Source organism: Lathamus discolor, chromosome 5 (assembly GCF_037157495.1).
Source record: "Lathamus discolor isolate bLatDis1 chromosome 5, bLatDis1.hap1, whole genome shotgun sequence".
Taxonomy (NCBI): domain Eukaryota; kingdom Metazoa; phylum Chordata; class Aves; order Psittaciformes; family Psittacidae; genus Lathamus; species Lathamus discolor.
The window spans coordinates 114,145,381-114,166,087 of NC_088888.1; the positions used below are offsets into that span (position 1 = coordinate 114,145,381).

The 20,707-nt window shown below is 42.3% G+C and overlaps 1 protein-coding gene across 9 annotated transcripts in view; it reads left to right on the plus strand.

The window, feature by feature from the left end:
• Positions 1 to 20,707, plus strand: part of EHBP1 (EH domain binding protein 1) — a 229,754-nt gene that overhangs the window by 31,485 nt on the left and 177,562 nt on the right. For all 9 annotated transcript variants that reach the window (XM_065682216.1, XM_065682213.1, XM_065682214.1 and 6 more), the window contains 2 exons: positions 3,607 to 3,664; positions 16,491 to 16,586. In XM_065682216.1, coding sequence (XP_065538288.1) covers positions 3,607 to 3,664; positions 16,491 to 16,586 — 154 coding nt within the window. The remainder of the gene's footprint in view (positions 1 to 3,606; positions 3,665 to 16,490; positions 16,587 to 20,707) is intronic.

Below are 20,707 nucleotides of genomic sequence, written 5' to 3' on the forward strand. Positions count from 1 at the left end.
TTGTGGAAGGTTGCTCTTGACTTCATTTGTAAAACAGTTCTGTGGAGATATTTTTAAGTTGTTGCATTTGTGACTTTCTTGAAGAAAATCCCTTGAGAACCTGCTGTTCTTTCTGATTTGTTTCAGTTAAGCATGTGGTACTTAGTGGGAAAACTCATCCTTTGGGATATTTCCTACTTTTCTCATTTCTCCCCTTTCCATTTTGCTAAGTTTTCTGCTTCCATGTTGTGATGACCTTCCTTGTTTTGTTTTGGCAAAGTACCTCTGGATGCGAACTATTCTTGTACTTGAAGCTGAAGGAGCAGCGTATACTTAGTACTTAACAAAATGAATATACTGGTGCAAAGAGCCTAGGGGAGCAAGTGCTGCTCGTGGTTTGGTCTTCTCAGGCGGAGTTGAGACTCTGGTTGGCTTTTTCATGTTAGTGTATTTCTTTATGTTCCTGGCAGAGGGGGAGTTCTTCAAAATTGAGAAATAAACCCAGGCTTGGTGATAACTGTGCGTGTATGTGATGCAGATGCAGCTCCCGCTGGTGCATTGAAGTACCAGCTGTTTCTGAGCAAGCAATAGCACGGTTTAAATTAAAGAATTTGAATTAAATGTAAGGTCAGCTACCAATGTGGGACATGTGCATACCAGTATCACAGCAGACAACTGTTGTCTTTTACTGCCCATCTCTGGTTTTCCTTATTTCTCTGTCCAGACTTGGAAGGATTTCTGTATTGAGGCATGATAACCCTTGACAAATTGTTTCATGCTACTTAGTTTTACAAAATAACCCTTTTTGTTTACATATAACCTTTTCACTGTCTTTTGTTTTTAAGCATCTGGCATAGCTATGGGTCTCTTTGGGAGTACCCTGTAACGAAAAAGTATCTGCACTGCAGGAATGCACATGTGGATTAATTCCTACTTTGAACTGACTCACTTTGGCGCTGACACTCCTCTTTCCTTGCTTTGCTCTGCTGTCTTGCTGCTCTTGGCCTGTTTGTTTGCACAGACATTCTGTGTAACTGTCCTTGGGCCATGTCCATTGGGGTTAGCCTCCTGGTTCAAAGGTTGGCACCATGTGGAGCTGGGTGTGCTGCTTCACTCTTCCTGCTTTTGGCATGTTTCTCCCCTGGGAAGAATGTGGAAGGTTAGGTCCAGTGCCACTGTAACAAAAAAATACTTCTGATGCCAAGATAAATAAGACAATATCAAAACAGATCTAGAGTGATAAAGTGGCATCACTTGCTGAAGCTGCAGGAAAACGCTGCCTAGAATCCTTCTTAGCCTCCCTCACAGGATCTCTGGAGACCTGAGTGCTCTTCTGAGGAAAGCTTGTGGAAATTTACTCTTGAAACCCATGTGTTGGAATTCAGTATTTTCATGAACTACTAAGTATACCATCAAGAATGTATTTTTGTCTCTTACATGTTTCTGATAGCTGGTGTTCCTGTACACCTGAGCATTTGTGTGACTCCTGGAGCACAGAGCCCCACTCTTGGAAGGAGGGTTGACTTCAGTGTGGCCACTGGTACTGCAGGAATTCATCTTCTTTTAACTTCTTTCTTTTTCCTTCCCTCCTCCACCTTCCCCTGCTTTTGGCATTATTTTTCTTTTCACTCAGAGGCAAGTTTAGGATTGAATGAGTCAAGGTTCAATTAAATCTGGTTCACAAGCTAGTTTCTGAAATGAGTCAGCTTTAAAGTGCAAAGTGAAATCCCTCCAGAAAAATTGTTTATCGCAGGCATGGGTTTGGATTGCTTTGCTTCAAGGAAATTGCTTGGGGGTGTTTTTTTTTCCTGGTGGCACAAACACAGTTCCCAGCAAAGTGAGTAGGGGTGTATGCCAACAGACAAGAACCTAATGCACCCAATACCAAGTGAGCAAAGAGCTTTCGAAGTACACCATCATGACCTCATTTGCCAACCAAGGTTTTGCGGGAGAAGCCACAAGCAGAGCCAGCCTATGGTTTGGGTCACGTAAAGAAGCTGTAAGAGTGAATTTACACAGCTTAAAATGCAGTAGATGATCTCACTTTCAATTTATTATTTTTTTTTCAACATGAAAATTAAGGGATATATTAAAGGAGAAAGGTGAACTACAGAATAGCAAATAAAAGCTTCTGTTTTCATTTTCTTCACAGGATCTACCTTTAACTCTGTGCTTCAGAAGAACTTTTGTTCTGTTGGTGTTTAAATCATGGGTGATGTGTTAGTTTTATTGTAGCCTGCAAAAATGATAAATAGGGAAAGTAGCCAGCACTTCAGTGCTTAAAATGACTGTTAAACCAGTTGGGTTTTAATTTGAAAAGTTAGTTATGAAGCAAGTAGTCTCCCTGTGATGAAATATGAGGATAGCATTGTGAACACTGGTTTTTTTTATTTAGAGCACTTGTGTGGATTTTATTTTGATGCATCTCTTAATATGATTTGAGCACATTGTATCTTGACTTTTTCTCAGTACCATCCATAACCCCTCCCCCCATTTATGAACATACATACATATATATATATAAAAATATATAAAACACACACACACACACATATATATATATATATATATATATATATATATATATAAACACGAAAATCTTATCAGCATTTTTTTCCCCAGGCAGAGTTGCAGGTTTAGTACTTCTAAGTGGCGATTCTATCAAGAAGCCTGACTGGATTTGCAGTCAGGCTTCTTGATGGAATTTGGGTCATCAGCCAGAAAGTGAAGCCAGAACGGAGGGTCAGGAGTCTCCAGAAGAGGGGTCGTGGTCTGAAGTGAGACCAGAAGTGTAGTCATAAGATGGGAAGTGTATCATGGTCAAAAAAAGAAAAAAAAATCTGCTTGGAAGTTAGATCAATATCAAAAATCGGAGACAGTTGTAAAACTAATAAGGTAGAAGTAACAGGGCTTTAACTACTAACCTAATAAATCCTCAGACATTTAAAGGGAAAATAATTTGTGCTGGAAGTGCCCTTTTGTGGGGTTTCTATCTACATTCGTTACAATTACCAAATAAGTAACTGCTTGGAGAGCCACTGAGTTTCAGTCCTTAGGAGTTGTTAGAGGAAGTGCTGATTTATCTATCTGTGGTCATCCAAGGAGATTTTGAGGTGTAATATAAGACTTGATCCTTGTGTTTGAAGTATTCCAGTAGAAAAAATAATCCTTTGGGGATGAAGAAGTGAAATTGCCTGTTTTCTTTGCTAATTAGCAGTACCTTTTCAATATGTCTGCATAGAAATTCAAGCTCTCATTTGCACTGATGTTTATTTTGGGTACCGGATTGTTTCCAACATGTCTTTAAAGAGGCTGGATCCTGTTCTCTGCCCCATGAATGAGTTTCTGCTTGGGTGTGCTGCTGTCTCTGGGGAGAGATGCCCACAGGCAAGGAGAGCAGGAAGAGAATGATGACATTAGTGCCCAGACTGAAGGACAGCCTTTTTCTATAAATACATGTTATTTTTCCTGTTAAATGGCTGATGCAGAGAGTGGTTTTTGGATGAGCTATTTCTAAGAGATAATGATCCGCTAAGGATGTCATTATGTATTGCAAGAGTTTTAATATAAACTGTTTACATATGGATCGTATTGTAAATTAAGCTGTTTCTTCCTTATCTTCAACAGGCAGCCAGATAAACTGGTGGTGGTTTGGACAAGAAGAAGCCGAAGAAAATCCTCTAAGGTTAGTCGATTGCTTAATAAGTCCCAACATCAGTGACGAGCAGGGTCAACAGTTTGAGGGACTGGTTTCTTGAGTATGAGGAGCAGCCAAATAAACAAGGAATACTTTAATTGTTTTTAACTTGTATAATTACTTTATCCATATAGTTCAGAATAAGCTGCTGTTGATGTCAGCGCTAATTTATGGAAACACTTAACTCTTATTCCAGCTCCAGTTATTTGTTTAGCAGAACTGTATCATCATCAGTTCAATTTCAGTTATTAATTGCTAGTCCTAATTAGACAGGAGGATCTGGCTCACTACTAGAAGTGTATTAAACATAATTAAAAATAAGTAATAAAGAATCTGACCTCTCTGCAATAGGAAGATAAAGTCTGGGTAAGAGGCTATGTCACAATTTGAAAATGCTACAAATAAAAGCATCAAAGCGGGCTCTTTCAGCCCAGTAGTGTATCTTTGAATTGAATTTTAACATTTTATTTCCACAAACATGGTGAGGAAGCCTGTGAATTTGTGTTTTATGGCTGATGACTTAGTAGCCTGAGTAAAGGGAAGCTCCAAGTGAAGTCTGTCCAGTATTTGGGCATTCATAAAGTCTGTCTTGTATAGGTTTGGGGTTCTGTAGATATGTAAAAGTTTGCAAGCAGAGTAGCCCTCCCTTATGTGAGCTTCATCTTACTTTTAATCCTGCAGTAAGAAATCTAAAAGCTTTATGAGATTACTATCTCTCTATTAAATGGTGCTCAGTTTTAAACTGCTGAATTTTACTGGTGAGATGATGGTAAGACTGGTAAGTCTCTGAGCCTCTTGTGGGTCTGAGGTGAAGGCAAAGGCAAGAGTCTCGGTGTGTGGCTTGGCTTCCGTAGAAAATGAAGCTTAAACCACCCCCCAACACTCATCCTTTACAGAGATTGAAATAAATGGCAAGCATTTCTAAATCTCTTCAGTGTCTAATATGATAATGTCTTCTATGGTATTGTATTATTGACTAATAACAGTCCTAGCAGTCAGTTGTTATTACCTAGGGAGGCAAAGAGCTTATTTCATGTGTACAGTGGGCAAGCAAAGGCCTTTGAATGCTGGTATTATTGCAGGTTTTCTTTTGTTGCCTTGTGTCCTTTAGTATAAGGCTGTCCCCATCTGTCCAAAAGCTTGAGAAGGGCAACACAAATGACCGGGGGTAAAGAAGTGTCCTAACGACTGGGCAGGTTTGCAGGGGCATGCTTGGTTTCCTCCCTTCCCAGGAGCATCCCTTCTTTCAGCTAACTCAGCCATACTTGCTCATTCCCTTTCCCTACAGCTATTGCCTCTTACCCTGGTTGGGCTTATGGCAAGTGGTCTTGTCTGAAAATGAAATTTTCTAACTCAGCCTTTTAATAATTCCCTTAACATTTCAGTTAAATAAACATGGTCTGAGCTCCTTTTTTTTGGTGTATGCATGTGACTCAGAATGGTGCTTGGAAGAACTCTGGGATGGTGGAGAGAGGGCACCCATAACAGAGAAGCTATCTTGGAATAATTATGTGCTGAAGAACTTAAATATTTAGAAAATGTGATATACAGTTTCCTACCCTACTCAGGAGAGGCTTTGGAGTTTTTGTTACTGGTATTTCTCATTTTCTGATTTATTTTTCCTCACTGTCATGCATAGTTGCTGTATTTTGCCTTTTAACTTGACGTCTAAGCTGTTTTATCTAAAGACTGATTACTGACCGAAAGTGAGTACACAACCAAATGCCCGCTCTAGTGTGTGCATCCTAAATTCTGCTTTAGGCTATGAAAACCCAAAAGTGATGGCTGGTGAGTAAATAAGGTTGTGAACTTAGTGTGGCACTTTTTCCAAGATAGCTGTTCCTGTTCCATGTTTGTACTCCTCAGGAAAGCCAGTCAGACTGTTCCTCTTCCATTTAAGGATAAACTAGCTCAGGTTACCTTGAATTTGTAGCATGGTGTATACCTAGGGAATAACTGCTGATGTATGGAATCTGTTGCGATATACCCTATGAGAACTTCTCTATTTTGGCTTCATTTAATTTCTGTAGAACAGAGAGCACAAAGATAACACAGAACAGTAAATCCAATACTTACATGATCATTGTAACCCTGAAAGGTTTGGTGAGAAGTAAGGTACTTGTCCATGCATGACTGCTTTGATGAGGTTCAGCATATGGTCAGAAAAAGACGCCCTAACAAAAGTCCAGTAGGGCTTTGTGAAGCGATGGGTTTCTGCCTGTAGTGTTACGGGCATGATGCTGTAGGCTCCAATGGCAACATTTCACTGAGGTGAGAGGATTTTCAGACAGTAGCTCAGCTTTTTGGGCTTGAAGTTTTTTCAGCCGGGCCATAAGGTTCCAGGATGCATCTTCCCATGAGTGTCCTCTTATGATCACCAGCCAGTAGAAGCAACTCTTGGATAAACTGGCACATTTACCTGAGACTCCAAAGTCTTTTGTTAACTAATTAATTCATGCTTAGTAAGACCCCATGAAGGTATTGTGAAAGAGGCTGAGTGGCCCTGAGGTGAGGGCAGAGGATAGAGTTAATTTTAAAGCTTAGGTAGTCGGTACAATTTGAGCTCTTTGGGTATAAGACTGAAGATCAATAAGTGTTCTTGATCTGTTAGTCATCCTGCCAGTAAAATACTTTATTCAATGTATTTCTTTCATCTAATTGCTTTGTTGGAAGCAAATCAAATGAATATTTCCTTTTATTTTATTTTTTATGGACACTGGGCTCAGTGAGTACAAAACATTAATGGTTTTCAGCTTCTTTGAGAAGGAAGAGGAGAGAGATGAGGTCTTACCTTACTGTAAATATGTTGTAAAGACTTCTTCAGAGGTTATGATTTCTGATCTTTTAAGATCATTGCGGATAACAGAGGATGTCCCTTACAGATAGCTCACAGACTCAAAGGATTATTGAGGTTTGGAAGAGACTGATGGAGGACATCTGGTCCAACACACCTTCTCAAGCAGGGCCACCTAGAGTTGGCTGCCCAGGACTGTGTCCAGAGAGCTTTTGAATATCTCCATATGGGAGATTCAACACTCAGGGCAACCTTTGCCAGTACTTGGTCATCCTCATGGTGAGAAAGTGTTCCTGGTGTTCAGAGCAAACCTCCTGTTTTACTTTGTGCTCACTGCCCTGTTGCTGGGCATCACTGAGAAGATCCTGGCTCTGTTATCTTTGCAAACCTCCCTTCAGGCATTTATATACATTAATAAGATCCCCATTCCCCTGAGCCTTCTCGCCTCCAGGCCAAACAGTCCCAGCTCTCTCAGCTTTTTCTCCTGTAAGAGGTGACCCAGTCCCTTAAACATTTTCATAGCCCTTGGCTGGACTCTTTGCAGTAGCTGTCTTGTACTGGGAAGGTACAAGAGATACATTAATCAAAAATGTGGTGCAACTTGGAAGATGGTATGATGGTGCTATGGACATATGCTGGGGCTGGCCTGCTTAACTAATATAACTTTAAACCATTGAGATGATAACTGAGTTCTTGATGTCCTTTGCAAATCATCTATTTTCTGGAGCAATTATCTGTCTTTGAAGTTGGATATGTGGGTCTGAAGGTGGAGCTTGTAGCAGTGGACTTGCTTAACTTTTCCTCTTTGGTAGCTTGTCACACTGGCACGTTGGCCACAGGTTTTCAGGCCCTGGGATTTTGGATTTGCCCTTTCATTTCTTCAGTGAGGGAGGAATGCCTTTGTTCTAATGTAGAAGAAGGGAAAAATGTGTTGTAAATATGTTTACTCTCATTTCACTGAGATGCTCTCGCATTCCTAGGCTTTGAACTAAGAAATTTCAATTTGAAAAGAGATGTTGCCGTGATGTCAAGGAGGTACTTTCTGCTCTTCCTGTGAACATGTACAGGCTTACGGTTGAATTATACACCTCTGAAGAATTAAATTTGCACTTGCTTCTGAGAGCCTGACAGAATTATTCTTCAAAGATCCTTTTTGTATCAAAGCTGAAAGAAGGTGCCTTGCCTGTGATTTCAGCACTTCTGCTGCAGGTTTATCAAAAACTGTTTAAATACAGAGAAGGGACAATGTTGGGAACAGGGATAGGACTCTTAACAGTAAGAGCAGCGTCAAGAGAAACAGGGGGAGGGGGAGTTAAAAGGATCTATATGTAGAGAGTAATAAGAATCCCTTGTCCACAGCAGCCTGCCCAGCTTTTTTTTCAAGGATATACCATGAATAAAGCAGCAGTTGGGTCACATGTGTTGCTGTCCTTGGCAATCTGTTGCCTCTTCTGGCTACTTCATTGCCTTGCCTGTCACTACCAGCTTCTTCAATGACTGGGGTTACAGAGGGATGTGATTCTGATGTGCTGATGGCTGCCTGGGACCAGCACAGTTCTGTAATGGCACTCCTGGGGCTTCTCACTTTGTTAGTAAAGTAAGTATATTGGGTTGCAAATGTAAATGGTCAAAATCAGGATGAGTCATTCTGATGGTTAGTTTGGACCATTTGGGGCATATGTTATAGTTTTCAATAAGGCACTTACAAACAGATTTTTACAGCATTGCTGCCAGCAGACAGTGGTTAGGGAGAGCATGAGGACTGAGTGGGGAGTGGAACTGCTTAATCAATGAAGCTAGAGGGTGTTTGTTAAAGAAGGTATATACAGCATGAACAGAAAAGACTGTCTCACTGTTACATAGTTAAATCCTGCTTTGGGGAGTTCAGTTTTGTCCCATCCTCATCTGCGAAGCTCCAGGCTGAGGCTGGATAGAGTACTAAAGCCAGATTTGATGTGTCTTTCTATTTTTTGGGCACCTGGGTCATGGAATCTGACTTGCAGTAGTGTTGAGCAGCCATTACAGCTAAAGTGAAAAAGTCTGCTTTGGGAGACAAAACAAAAGATTTCATGCTTAATCCCTATAGAGTTAAGTCATTGCTGATTTAAGCAGACTGTACCAAATCAGTGGAAATCATCTGTTCTTTCAGGCCTTGTAAATTTGGGACTATAATATGTTTCCTTTTTACCTACACCCTGTAAGGTTACGTTTTGGTGACATTTTGAGGTGCACAGTGGTGGATGTCCTAGGAAACCATGAGAAAAATACACCTCATTGAATACACTGCGTTCAGGGTCTTGTTGGGGTGTGTGTTTGTTTTAAATAAGAAGCCCAATAGGTAAGGGCAGGAAGGGCTTGGTGAGAAGGGGAGGTGGCTCTTCATCTGAGCATCACCTGTTGTGGACTGTGAATAAGGCAAAGTTTGGTGAAAGAAACAGCCTGAATCATGTATTTAAGGAATATAGCATAAATGTGTATGTGTGAAATGAAGCTTGAACAGCTATCCCAGTGCTAGAGAATCTGTTTCTTAGCAAAGATGAGTTTTTGCTCATTTGCCAAGCTTATCACTCTTTCTGTAGTTTTGCAGCAGTAATACATGGGTGCTTAGTTCTAGCTGTAACACGTGCATGCTGATGAATTGAAGACATTCATGGGAAGACCTGTGGGAATCTGCTAGTTTCCTTGTCCCTCCTCTCAAGGGACGCAGACATCAGTGGGTTGAACAGAGGCTGCCTGGTGTTTCCAGGGCTTTGAACTTCCTTCTTTGGACTGCATCCCAGGGTGGGAGTGTGACAGGAGTGTTATTCTGGTGCCCAGCCTCTCTTAATTGGAGGGCCAAGCACAGTGATTTCAAGAATATCATGGGGATGCAAGCTATAGTCTGGAGTACAGTTTTTAATTTGTCTCTTTAATTTGTGATACTGAGCTATGATACAGAGGAAGAGCAAGAAGCCATCCACAAACTGCCAGTTGAAGTTTCCTTTGGTGTGGGGGAATCGGCTGCTTTTCCCAATCCATAGCTTTTTCAGTAGGTCTGTTAGCAGTGGGATCATACTGATCTCTGGCTGCCCACAGATGATATATGGTTTTGGTGGGACTCATCACATAGAGCACACTGGATCAGTGCTTGGTCTTCACAAGCCATGCTGCTGGCATGGAGGCACCAGATGAAAGATCTGCCTGCTTAAGGTCAGCTCTTCCTCTTTAAGGAAAATACTCATTATTTCTTTCCTCTTCCTATCTGTGTTCTGCCTGGATAACTCTAAAGAAGAGGGATTATCCTTACTAGCTCCTAGGGCAGCTTAGCTTTTGGAACCAGTCAAGCTCCTGCTTGGTTCCTGTGCCCTGAGAAGCCTGTCACAGAGACAAGTAGCAGAGCTGGTCTGATCATAGGCACTTGACAAGAGTTTTTCCAGGGAAAGAAAAGGAGCAGCAGCTCACTGGCTCCCATTAAAGCCACTCCTGGGGCTGCAGGTGGGGAGCAGTGGTAGGTCTGTTTCTGACTCTTGCTTTTAAAAAACAACATTGAGGGCTTGGCTACAGGAACATGGTTTTGATTTGTAAGCATAACCTGTTCCATAATTTGCAGCAGGCTTAAAATATTACGGTCAGCTCTAAGATCTTATAGGACAGTAGCATGCAATTATCCTGCACAACAGAGGCAGGATGAGATGAGTTGGTAGTGAAAAGGGGAGAAAGCAGATGGGTAACATAAAGCATCTGTAAGGGCAGGCTCTTGAAATAATGTGGTATATTAGTTTTGATGAGTCAGGAAAGATTTTTGTAGAGACAAGAAAGTGTGAGTTAGTCATGGTAGAAATGGCACATGTGCCAAGTCATGAAATCCCACACATACAGGGGCTGGGAAAGTGACTTCCATAATGTACTGTAGTTAGGTGGTTTGCCTGCATCTGCCTTATTTTCTTCTTCATGAAGTGATGAGCAGCTGGTGATGACATTTATTAACTTCATGTTTGGAACCAAAATTTGTGATTTGAGACTGTCTTCAACTTTATCCGGTTTTATTCAGATTTGAAAGATCGCTTTGTTTATATGCTGTTACCTAGACAGGTGGGCAGTGACTGTGAGGGAAGGTTCATGTTCAGTCTCTCATGTTTTATTGTTTTTCACCTTCCCCACGAACTGGCTAAAAAAATCTGATGTAGGTTTGGTTGGGTTTTCTACCCCAAAAACTCCTCTTCCTCCCTGTAAGAGTCTGACACTGGATTTACAAATGTTTATACATTTTATATTGCAGACAATTGATAGTAGCTGAGGCTTTTTAGATTGGAGGAGAGTGCTTCAAGAAGAAGTGCTTACAAATTGCCTGCTGTGTTCCAAGCTCTGCAGAAATGTTATTTGTATTTTGGAGACCAGGTTTGCCTGTGGAGTGGGAGGCAATTTCATAGGGTCAAGGTCAGCCCCTGGTGGGTAATTATAAGGAAAGGTGGTGCACAAAAGGCAGCTCTCAAGTGAGCTAGTCTCATCTTCTGTTCAATCAATGTATCGCCGTCAGTTGAACTAGATAGTTTAGTACAAGAGTTTCAGCAGGGCTGGGAAATGTTACTTCCATGATTAAGCCACTAATAAAATTAAGACTGCTCTTGTGCTTTCCAGCAGAAAGTACTGGAGAACAAGACTTGAGTTTGCCTAGCCCATGTATGAGGCAAGAGATGTGAGAGACTGCTGTTTCGTACAGCCAAAAAGCGGACACTTGGCAAGAGTGGAGAGACTGACCTTGCTGATAATAGCTTAAGCATTACTAAATGTTGAGAATGCAGAGAACTATCAGAGTGCTGTCTTTGTGTTTGAAGTTATTGACTATTGAAGGCTGCTTGCTAACAGATTCAGTACTTTCAGGAGTGTCTAAGTAATTTTGGGTAAGCCCTTTGGTGTGTTCTATGTGCTTTATCATATGGAGCTCTGAACATTTTAATTATCTGGCACCTGTAAGTTGCTGATTTTGATCTATTTTTAAAGACTCTTCCCTTCTCATTGAAACCAGAGGCCAAAACTGCAGAGGTGTCTTTACATTTCAAGCCCAGCAGAACAGTTGTGATGTTGACAACATCACGTATGGTGATGTTGTACGGTACTTTGCAAAGCTGGCTGTATGGGATTGTAACTGCTGTTATTTTAGAGAGAAAACTGGGGAAGCATCTCAAAACTGGGTAGCTTGAAGTGCCCATGTGAATCTGTAGGCTCACTTCTACGTCATTTCTTAAACAGTCCTCAGTTTTGTGCCAGAGCAATGCTGTAGATTGGACAATGTCATTCACAGCCCTATCCTATTTATGGGGTATTTCAGCAACCCCTCCTGTAGCTCCTGTTTCCTGATTTAAAAGAACTTTCATGATATGTTGTGTCCTGTCATTTTCCACTGTCAGGGAGGAGAGGAGTTGCCTTTCTCCTTGAAATGCAACAGAGCGTTCCTGCTTCTTTTTCCAGGCCAATGCTCTTGTCCCTTGGATGCAGCAGATAAGTCTGGCAAAGGGAGGGCTGTGATTTGGGCACCTGCTGCTGGTGGTGGTCACTTCTGCTTAGCCACTTCTATTGCCTAAGCTTCAGAAACAATGGACATAGCTAGTGAAGGATAATTAGGAGATTAGAAAAAAGTGGGTCTAGAAGGCACAAGCCAAGGGGAAATCAAGTTAGAGGTGAGGCTTAGGGTGGAAACGTACTTCGCAGATGCAGTGCTTCAACTGGATACAATGACTGACTGAGCCCTGACAGCAGTCCCCTGTCCGGAAGTGTTAGGAATTCTGCTGTGCAGAAGTGGCATGACAGATCACACATCAGAGTCAAGGCTTATGGTCTGGAAGCTGAAAAGGTTTTTTGATATAGGCCAGATGTAACTTCAAGAAACTGCGGCACAGAGGTCACTGACATGGGAAATATGTGTTAGAATAACATTTTCCATGTTAATGTCAAATTATTGTTGTTGTTAGCCCTTCCTCTGTGTTTTCCTCCCTTTGCTTTCCCCTTTCCCTTTTTACTTCTGAACAACCCAGATGTGGTTTTTGATGTTACCTTTTTCTGTCATGCTGTTTGTGTGCTACAGTATTTATTTTTTCAAAGCCAAAGGAGGATTTAGTAACATTCAGAGCAGCTTTGCTTTGAAAGCCGGCTAGCTAAGGCTTGCCTCCTGGTTATTGCTTTCAGCGACAGAAAAACACATACATCCATGTGTGTGTTTATTGTGTTTCACGAACTTTCCTGGTGGGAAGCAGTGCTGATCACGGGCTTGAAGTAAAGCTTTGCCTGCACCAGTGAATGCTCATTTTCTAGTTTTTATTTATAAATGGAACAAGTGATCCTCAGCTGAGCAGACTGTCAGTGCCTGGACCTTGGACATCAAAAGCCTGACATGTTTGTCAGGATTGGTCAAAAGCAGCAGGAAAATGCAGGTTCCAGACACACCATGAGCTCCTATTAGCTTTGTGAAAATTGGTATTTGGAAAGAGGATGGAGTGCTCCTACAGAGGAGAAGTTGATTTATCCTACAAGGTGCTACATGAGGACAGGCTGGCTCTGATCTCTGCCTTGTACTTGCTGAATATTGCCATCAGGCAAGCTGAGAACAATCCTGGGAATCACGGGTCCTGTGAAAGGGAGGTGCTTAAGCGGCTGTGGTAGGGTTACAGCTGCTGTGGTGTGTTTTGCTGCTCACAAAACATCTTTCTCTTATGAAATACGCTTGCGGAGGAAAGCTATGAACAGTGTTGTTTGCTCAGCTATTCAGAAATACATCCAGGCCTGCTTCAGAGTAATGAGATTACGCTGAAATTTGCAGAGTTCAAAATAGTAGAAGTTGGGTTCTTTCATGTTGCCTTTTTTAAAATTCCTTTTTCAGATGCCTCAAGTCATGTTATTAAAGTTTACTCTGCAAGCACAAAGCGTAGAGACTTACTGAAATTTCTAATCTAACTAGGCTCTTAGGGAGCTGGGGTTTTAATCAGTGCAGCAAAGATGGAAAGACTTGCGATAAAACGACAGCAGAGCTGGCACTGTACAGAAAGAAAGTAAAAATAAGGGGATGGAAATGTGTGCGCTGTGTACCTGTAGCTGTGGAGACAGGTAGGGCTCTCTTCTGTAGTGGCTGTGCATGCTGGATTCTGTCAGCTGCTTCCCCATTCCTCAGCTTCACATCTCTTCCCAGCTCCTATCTCTGCTTTTGTCCTTCCTCTCGTTGTCCCTGCTGCCTTAGTGGTTATTGTCACCTGCAGTTAATCTGCAGACCTTTGCTCTGCAAGAATTGAGGGACTAGAGGAAGAGTGAGTCCACTGATGGTACCTGTGATGCTGAACGCTCCAGTGGAAGTTGAGCTTGGAAAAAAGCATGCTTATTCTGAAAGAGAAATGCTCACGTGTTTTGGTTCTTTTTCCAGCGCTAGATGTTAAAATGTAAGTAAAGGCTATACATGAACCCAAATTGATACTGAAAGGTAGACAAATTCTCAGTCCAACTGTTGTTGTTTTCATTAGCTTTTTTTAGGTGTAGGTACCCTAACATATCAATTCTTAAGAATGTCAATGTTTTAATAGCTTTTAATATATATTATAAATCATTGTTTTCACTTTTCTTTTTCTTAAGTAAAGCTGTCTTTTGGCTTTATTTAGGTGTAAATGTTAAGCTTGCACTAAGTGCTGTACTCATTTGTTCTTTAAATAAAAGCATTCCTTCATCCGGGTAAAACCAAAATAAAACTTCGCGTGCTGCAGGATATCTGGCTTTATGGCCTCATTTTCTTTGCAAGGCTCTGAGTGCCCTGACCTGTTCTATGTACTTACAAAAACAGAATTTAGGACCTTGTGAGGAACAGCTTTAAATCACTGGAAAGAAATCCAGCCAAGCCTGTTAGTGATGTGAGTTTCCTTACTGTCATTCTTAATGATGTCCTTTATGGTCCTCAGTAGAGTCATACATTTTGGAACACAGCCTTTTTGGAGTCAGTGACGTATTATTTCTACCTACATCCGGCGTGGTTAAACAAGGAGCTGCTGGGCAAACTCAAGTGGAAAAGGAGAATCTATGGATTATGGAAGGAGGGGCTGGCCGCTTGGGAGGAATATAGGACAGTTGTTAGAGGATGTAGGGAGGCAATTAGGACAGCTAAGGCCTCCTTGGAACTCAATCTTGCTAGTCGGGTTAAAGACAATAGAAAGGGCTTCTTCAAATACATAGCAAATAAAACTAACACAAGAGGCAATATAGGCCCACTGCTGAACGAAGTGGGTACCCTGGAGACAGAGGATATAAAGAAGGCAGAGGTGCTGAATGCCTTCTTTGCCTCTGTCTTTACTCCTGCAGACTCTCCCCGAGGGCCCCGGATTTCTATAGCCCCAGAAGGAGTCAGGACAAAGGAGGAGTTTGCTTTGGTAGATGAGGATTGGGTTAGGGATCAGCTATGCAATCTGGACATCTGTAAATCGATGGGTCCGGATGGAATGCACCCACGGGTGCTGAGGGAGCTGGCGGAGGTCATTGCTAGGCCACTTTCCATCATCTTTGGTAAGTCGTGGGAAACGGGCGAGGTGCCTGAGGATTGGCGGATGGCAAAGGTCACACCAATCTATAAGAAGGGCAAGAAGGAGGACCCGGGTAATTATAGACCGGTCAGCCTTACCTCCATCCCTGGAAAGGTGATGGAACAACTTATTCTTGACTCCATCACTAGGCATATCAAGGATGAGGGGGTCATTAAGAACAGCCAACATGGTTTTATGAGGGGGAAGTCATGTATGACCAACCTTATAGCCTTCTATGAGGAAGTGACTAGGTGGAGGGATGATGGTAGAGCGGTAGATGTAGTTTTTCTTGATTTCAGTAAGGCATTTGATACTGTCTCCCACAGCATCCTCATAGATAAGCTAAGGAAGTGTGGGCTTGACGATCAAGTAGTGAGGTGGATCGAGAACTGGTTGAAAGGAAGAAGGCAGAGAGTTGTGGTCAATGGCGCAGAATCTAGCTGGAGGTCTGTGACTAGTGGAGTTCCTCAGGGGTCGGTGCTGGGACCGGTGCTGTTTAATATTTTCATCAATGACCTGGATGAGGGAACTGAGTGCACCCTCAGCAAGTTTGCTGATGACACAAAACTGGGAGGAGTGGCTGACACACCAGAGGACTGTGCTGCCATTCAGCGAGACCTGGACAGGCTGGAGAGTTGGGCGGGGAGAAACTTGATGAAATTTAACAAGGGCAAGTGTAGAGTCTTGCATCTGGGGAAGAACAACCCCATGTACCAGTACAGGTTGGGGGTTGACCTGCTGGAAAATAGTGAAGGGGAAAGGGACCTGGGGGTCCTGGTGGATAGGAGGATGACCATGAGCCAGCAATGTGCTCTTGTGGCCAAGAAGGCAAATGGCATCTTAGGGTGCATTAGAAAGGGAGTGGTTAGTAGGTCAAGAGAGGTTCTCCTCCCCCTCTACTCAGCCTTGGTGAGGCCGCATCTGGAATATTGTGTCCAGTTCTGGGCCCCTCAATTCAAGAAGGACAGGGAATTGCTTGAAGGAGTCCAGCGCAGAGCCACAAAGATGATTAAGGGAGTGGAACATCTCCCTTATGAGGAGAGGCTGAGGGAGCTGGGTCTCTTTAGCTTGGAGAAGAGGAGACTGAGGGGTGACCTCATCAATGTTTACAAATATGTAAAGGGTAGGTGTCAGGATGATGGAGCTAGGCTTTTTTCAGTGATATCCAGTGATAGGACAAGGGGCAATGGGTGTAAACTGGAGCATAGGAAGTTCCACGTTAACATCAGGAAGAACTTCTTTACTGTAAGAGTGACAGAGCACTGGAACAGGTTGCCCAGGGGGGTTGTGGAGTCTCCTACACAGGAGATATTCAAGGCCCGCCTGGACAAGTTCCTGTGTGATGTACTGTAGGTTACCCTGCTCTTGCAGGGGGGTTGGACTAGATGATCTTTTTAGGTCCCTTCCAACCCTTGGGATTCTGTGATTCTGTGGGAATTGAATCAGCACTTTTATAATGGCTTTAAGATAACTGTTTCTCTTCTTCCTTCAGGCTCACAGCTGGCAGCCTGGGATCAAGAATCCGTACCGCGGGGTGGTGGTATGGCCTGTTCCTGAGAACGTTGAAATTACTGTGACGCTCTTTAAGGTATGGGGGTTTTAAAGCAAAATCTTTTCTATTTCATAAACAGCACAGGAAAATGCTATTTGGAAATGTCAGATTATAATGGCAAGGCCTACTCTTGCTGGTTTTAAGTCATTAACTGCACAACCTTATGTCCTCAGCTTAAATCTGGGAGAGAAGGATGGTCTGTTCCCTGCCAAAGCTTACTTTTGTAGTTTAGTTAACGCATTGAAATATCCCATTGAGCTGATTATGGCGAGTCATTGGCATAGAATTTAGTACATGTGTAACTGTGCACATAGTACATGTGTAAGGGCTTGGCATGGGTTAGTCTGGTTGGTTTTCTTCAAATACTGCCCGCCAGAAGTTGTCAAAACACAGTAGTTTCTAGACTTCCTTGTTCAGTCACAGTGCAGTGACCCTATTTCTTACGCTATTGACTAGGAGACAGAATCCAGCTCTCAATTTCACAGTATTTAGTATGCCACACAAACGAGTGAATGCAGAGTACTGCAGTAGTACAGAGAACTATGAGATTTTACGGGGGATTTTTTTTTAGGAGCTGGATTTTTTCTGTTAAAAAAGCTTTTTGTGTGGCTGTGAAGCAGGAGGAGAAACTGATGGTTATGCTAGAACTTACTTCCCAAATATCATTGGGCAAAGCCCTTTCTGCAGAAAGATAACAATGCAGCTTTGCATGTGTGACAGTGTAGGAGGCTGCCCTGGAGGCTGAAGATTTCTGGGATTTTCATTCCATTAGTTCGTTCTTGTTCTTTGCTCTGGTGTCTCCAGCTACACTCCGGTGGTTGTTATTTATAACTGCTCCCTTTACAGCTGAGGGCAACAGTAACATACTTTTTTTCTAATTAGTAATATTTATAATTTCTTTGTCTTGGGGACTTCCCTGAGCCACTGCTTGGAAGTGGCTTCTGATTAGCTTTAGAATATGAATTTATTACTTGGCTCATTAAGCCTAAAAACGGGGTTTCTCTCTTTTTTTCTTACTCTTTTCTTTTCCCCTTGGGATCACCAATGGATAGAAACATCCTAGGTTGGCAGTGATGCTAACTGTCGTAAACTTGTGTCTCTTAGCAGATACATACTCTTCGATTGAAGTTCAAAAGTTCACTAGCAAAAATTGTTTGCCTTTGCATGCTTTCAGGGCCTCTGCTTGGATTAAGAACTTTAGCACAATTATGCGACTATGCTGCCTGTCTGTATAATCCGAATATGGTTATGTAATGCAGTAAATGTTGCTCAGTGTTTTGAACATACATTTAAAGTGAAGCAGAAATGTGCACCGTTCTTGATTGTGTATGTGATAACATGCTACCTGAGGAATGAGAAATTGTCTTTTTTAGGTGCAGCTTTGTGGTCTTGGAATAAAAGTGTCCCTCAGCCTTCTCTTGCCGCCTCACACTACCTTTTTATTGCTAGCTGCACTGCTTCAGGGTTGTGTTGAGTAGCACAGCATGACAATCTTACAGTTGTGCCACTGAGACTGAGGGCTAGGACCATACAGTGAGGTGAGAGAAGGGCCTCTGGAGCTGGTGTTTGGCATTGCTGTAAGCTTTGTTTTACCCTGCAGGCAGATGTGTTCATTGGACTTCTCTTCCCAAAAACGAGCCTGCCGATCGCAAGGGTTGGTCTGGTAGGAGCGTGAATGACCACCCTGTGGCTGTGCCTTCTGGCAGTGGTACATACTGATCTCTGGGGGAGCGAGCCCTGGGTGTTAGAATCAAAACACTGGGATCGCACAAAGAAGCATCTTGTGGTCAGGCAGCTCTTAACGTAAATCTGTTCTAATTGATCCTCTGGCTTCTCAGCATGAAAGCCTGTAAGTGGCCGAACCCACTTTTATCTCTGTGAGGATATGCAGGTGTAGTACAGAGCAGTGCTTTTTAAGCAAGCTGGGTAATGTACCAGTATTGCTCTATCTCTGAGACCAGCAGCCTGCTGGATGAGTGAGCTGAGTGATATGTGATCACAGGCAGAATATGGTGTTGGCTCAGTGCTACAGCAGCACTTGAGCTGTAGAGTGGGGTATATCCTAACGCCCAGAGAGCTGGCACTTCTGTAGCTGGTATGTTCTGGGCAAAGTTGATCAAAAAGAACTAGCTGGTTTTTGCACAGCTGTTGCACTGGCTAGTCATTGCTGAAGTAGTGGGAAGGAAAGTATGTAATAGCACCCTCCAGCAGACTTTTTGGGAGCTGACTTACAAGTCAGGAATTTATGTTGTTGCTTCCTCTGGAAGGAGGGAGTCGTAAACACTGAAAGCAGTAAAGGTAAGACAAAGACTGCTGCTCATCTTGTACATCTGTCAAAGTCTTTTTGGAAGCCACTGATACACAAAGGAGAGTGACTGTTGGATATCCGTCACTTTGCAGTAAGCACACTTAGCATGGGCATGTTGTTTAACAAACAGTACTTGTCCTCTTTCATTACAACCCGAGAAGCTAAGGGAAGCTGCTGACTCTGTGTCCACACTGGCAGAGCCCACTGATGGGCGCAGCTTGCTCTGACAGAGCTTTGTAGCAATCACAGATAACAAATTAGGGCAGCAGTGCTGTTTGAAATAGAAGTGCAGGAAAGGGAAAGAGCAGACTCCAGAATAGACAGCTACGTGTTTTGGGAAATGATTCACACAGTAGTGGCTGTGCATTCGTAAGTGGCTGTTGAAATGTGTTGCTGGTGGGATTAGGAGATAAGTCGAGGTTTCAAGTGCTGATGAGAATGTTAAGAATATCCTCTCCAGTAGTCACCCTGGACACTTGAGAGCTGGCTAGCAAAGTGCCTGTGATCAGTCAACAGACAAGATATTTTGTGTTATCTGCACATCCCTATTTTGGGTGTTGTTTCCAACAGTATATTTGTTATTCTTAGGCAAGCAGAGCTAAGTATTGATGAGACTATAACCTTCATTTAGAAAAGTCATTTCAAATAAATAAAAACTTTTTGTTTCATTTCACTTAATAATGGGCTGCTGGTAAGTTTTCATAATGCTCTGGAGTCATGTGGGGAAAAGCATCAAATGGATTCAGCTTCCCTTGACTAGCTCTAGCTCCTGCCCATCCAGCCAGCTGAAGTGCTAGTAACATATAAAGTTCCATCTGTTCCCAAAGTTTTAAGTCCTTCCTTTGCCATGCTGTATGTTGGCGTTTGGTTATGCTGTGGGTTTTTCAATCAAAATGTGGAGAAAGAAACAATGCGAAGCAATAAACCTATTGTGCATTTTAAGTCCATGAATTGTAGTGCTTTCGTGGAAAGATCCACAGATGCCAGAAAAACAAGCTGAATTATCGTTTTTTGTTGTTTCCATGGTTGCACTCCAGAAGTTCATTTTTTGAGTCCCTGCATTAACAAGGTTTCGCTGTCATGTATGAAAGCTTGTATACTTTTCCATGGCTTTCTGTACACATACCTATATCAACTGAGAGAAATTTTCACTGCCAGGGAAGCCCAGTGCTTTTAGTGAAGTGAAATGAGCATCAGTTGTCCTGTGAGGAATTAAGTAGCAACATCATTATTTTCTAGCTTAAAAGGAAAGAGAACTTCCCGAGCAACTCTTTCTTCTTCTGGAGTAAGCATGGACTTTGCTTCATTGGATTACAAAACCCACTCATTTTGTCAGTAATAGACACTGTTTATCACACTAATGTACTATTGCAACAACAGGGAAGATTTCCAGCTGTTCTTTCCCAAGTTTGTGAAAGATATTTTTAAAGGCATAGCTTTCTAAGCACAAAAAATTCAGTAAAATAAGACAAAACAGATGATGAAAGGAGAGTTGTATTGTTGAAAGTATTCCCATCCCTACATATATCTCTCAAAATAAATCCAATATTATCTTTCTTGAAAGCCTGAGTCAATCATATGCTGAGATTATAGTGCACTAACAGGAACACTGCAGCAGAGCCAATACAGTGTCTTAAAGAAGGAAAAAAAACTTCAGTAAAGCAATTTCCCAGAGCAAAGAGCAAATCCAGGTTCAGAACATACTTGTTTCGGTTTAGGAGAGGCTAGTGGCTTGACTGGACACTATGGAGAATATTGCTTGTATAGGAGGGAGAAACATCCCTGTAGAGAAGACAATGTTGTGTGTCGCATATAAGAATCAAAAGCTCATGGAAGTGAGCACGTTTGC